The sequence below is a fragment of the Entamoeba invadens genome, assembly GCF_000330505.1.
Source record: "Entamoeba invadens IP1 unplaced genomic scaffold scaff_1105074724651, whole genome shotgun sequence".
In the NCBI taxonomy this organism is placed as follows: Eukaryota; Evosea; order Mastigamoebida; family Endamoebidae; genus Entamoeba; species Entamoeba invadens.
The window spans coordinates 127,874-130,355 of NW_004443699.1; the positions used below are offsets into that span (position 1 = coordinate 127,874).

The 2,482-nt window shown below is 26.8% G+C and overlaps 1 protein-coding gene across 1 annotated transcript; it reads right to left on the reverse strand.

The window, feature by feature from the left end:
* Nucleotides 1–501: 501 nt before the first annotated feature.
* EIN_132580 (hypothetical protein) lies at nt 502–1,914 on the reverse strand (the record flags this gene model as incomplete). Its single annotated transcript, XM_004261082.1, has 1 exon — nt 502–1,914. The coding sequence occupies one exon, from the start codon at nt 1,912–1,914 to the stop codon at nt 502–504; it is 1,413 nt and encodes a 470-aa protein (XP_004261130.1).
* Nucleotides 1,915–2,482: the final 568 nt, after the last annotated feature.

The window sequence follows — 2,482 nt, forward strand, 5'->3', positions numbered from 1 at the left end:
TTGAAGAATAGCTTTAACTTGTTAAAATTTTAATAGTTTTCTAATTAACAGTTTTTAAAATTCAGTTTTTAAGCTTTTTAAAAATGTACAATTATTATATCATTTGTAATAAATATAAAAGTCAGTCTGAAAACAGCATTAATGTATTGAGAATAATTGCTAGATTTTTTCCTTTTTTTTTACAACTCAAAAATCATATACAAAAACATAAAAACCCAAATAAATACAATTTCGATTATCAAATATTTAGGTTAAAAACAAAGAAGTGTTGTTCCTTTACATCAATAAATAAAATGATTTATTTGGAAGAGTTGGAATTAACGTTGATGTTTAAAACGCGTTGATTAACACGCATTAAACGATAATACAGCAAAATGTTCAAATGAATCAAACAATTGTAAATGAAAAATGACAAAAAAATAATAAGTTTATTAAACCAACTTTAATAATAATATATAATAAAATATTCATTTTCTATCTCTTTATTGTTTTTATGGAATTTTAAGTCTTTTTTGGATAAAAAATTATTAATTTATAAACAGAATAATAAAACAAATCATCAAAATTATCTTCATGCCCAAATATAACTTCTACGGGGTGACCGACAGAAATTTCAATCTCTTCTTGTCTTCTTCGTTTTTCATAACTTTTTCTGTTCGATTCATATTTAAATACAATTTTTTTCAAATTTTGCATATTAACAAATGTTAGTGAACAATTAAATCCACTGTTATTAAAAGTGATTTCTTTGATATCCAACCCTTTCAATATGCAATAACTAGTTGGAAAAACACACAAAAAGTTAACTTTTGCAATTTCTTTACCTGTGTTTATCAAAACCAAATCTGTATGATTATTTCGTAAATCAAGTGTTATGTTGTTGAATGAACAGTTAATGTTCACATTACTTAAATGATAACAATTTTCTATATTAACAAAATGGATTGTATTTGGAGACTTTGTTACAAAACCAAATGTTAGAAATTTGGCATTTACTGGATTTGGCATTGTAACAGTTGTCTCGACTGTTTTGTCAAAGTACATTGATATTATTCCCAATCTATATAATTGTGTCAAATCGATGTTTTTAATATTATTCCAATTAGAACTAATTTTATATTCATACAAGTAAGTTCTATAATCGTAATATATATATTTCAACTTTTCAAGTTGGTTAAAATCAAGAAATTTTTCATTGAAATTTTTCACATTTAGTGTTGGCTTAATAAAGTATGGAAACTGTTCATCTTCACGTTTTTGTGTGTTACTTGTTACAATTTTCTTTACTACATCTTTTGTGACTTTTTCAATGCATATTCTGTGATATTTGTCATTTACATTTGTGTCGATGTCAACTTCGTCACTCTCCATGTTAAGTATCCCAATAGATGCATCTGGATTTGTCACTACAAAATCAGAAAGTTTAATTTTTAGTTTGTCATTCACAGACTTTTTTATCACAAGTTTCTGCAAAAATCTGAATCTTAAATTTTCAAATGAAAAATCGTCGTCGAGTGTTATAACTATTTTTCTAACCTTTGTGCAGTGTTTTTGAACATAACTAAAGCTCCCCTTTTGTATTGAAATTGTGATGATTTTATTCAAAATAGTACCATCAAAAGCCTCTGGTGATATCTCTGCATTGGAACAGTCAAACCAAGTGATTTGATCCATCTGCTTCTGTGTCAAAGAGTGTACCATTGTGTTCAAGTTACCAGTGAGTGTGTTGAGGTGTGGAAAGAAATTGAAAAGGAAGTTGTACCCCAAATAGATCGAACGTGGATTCACTTTTAAACAACGAATCGCTTCATGTGCCCGTTTGTTGACAAGGCGAAAATTCCTAAGTGTAGTTTCTCGGTCGATGTATAGCACTACATTGGCTTGGTATATCATCGCTAGGCGGGAAGCATTCATCTATCGTTTTAAGTTTTAATTTTTCATGGTATTTATATTGTTTTTGGTTTGAATCTTGACCTTGGTTTGAATTTTATGCCAATACTTATTATTTACAAAGGAAAAAGTTACATATGCAGTCATGATTGCAGACATTAACATGTTTAATATCATCAACAAACCAACAATAGTAGCAATATCATATTATAAAAAAATATAAAAAATATTTTGCTTTTTGTTTTTTTTTATTTCACAATTAATGTTTTTGAATTTGTAATTGATTATATTATTTTTAAAATGAAAAGGCTATAACACACACTCTATAGTGAATTTTTTAAAAATGAAATAGCTAATCATTTGATAATACATCTCAAAAGAAGCATTAGAAGAACATCATTTAAAACACAAAAACTTTCAAACTGCTTAAATTGTAATGAAAATAAGCAAAAAAAACATTGTTAACAAAAAACATGAAAAAGGTAAATAAAAGTCGATCAACATTCTTAAGGGTTTCTTGAGGATAAGGTGTATCCTCGGGATCAAAGCTATCCTTATTAAAAAATATTTTTCTGAGGATACAAAAAACAAA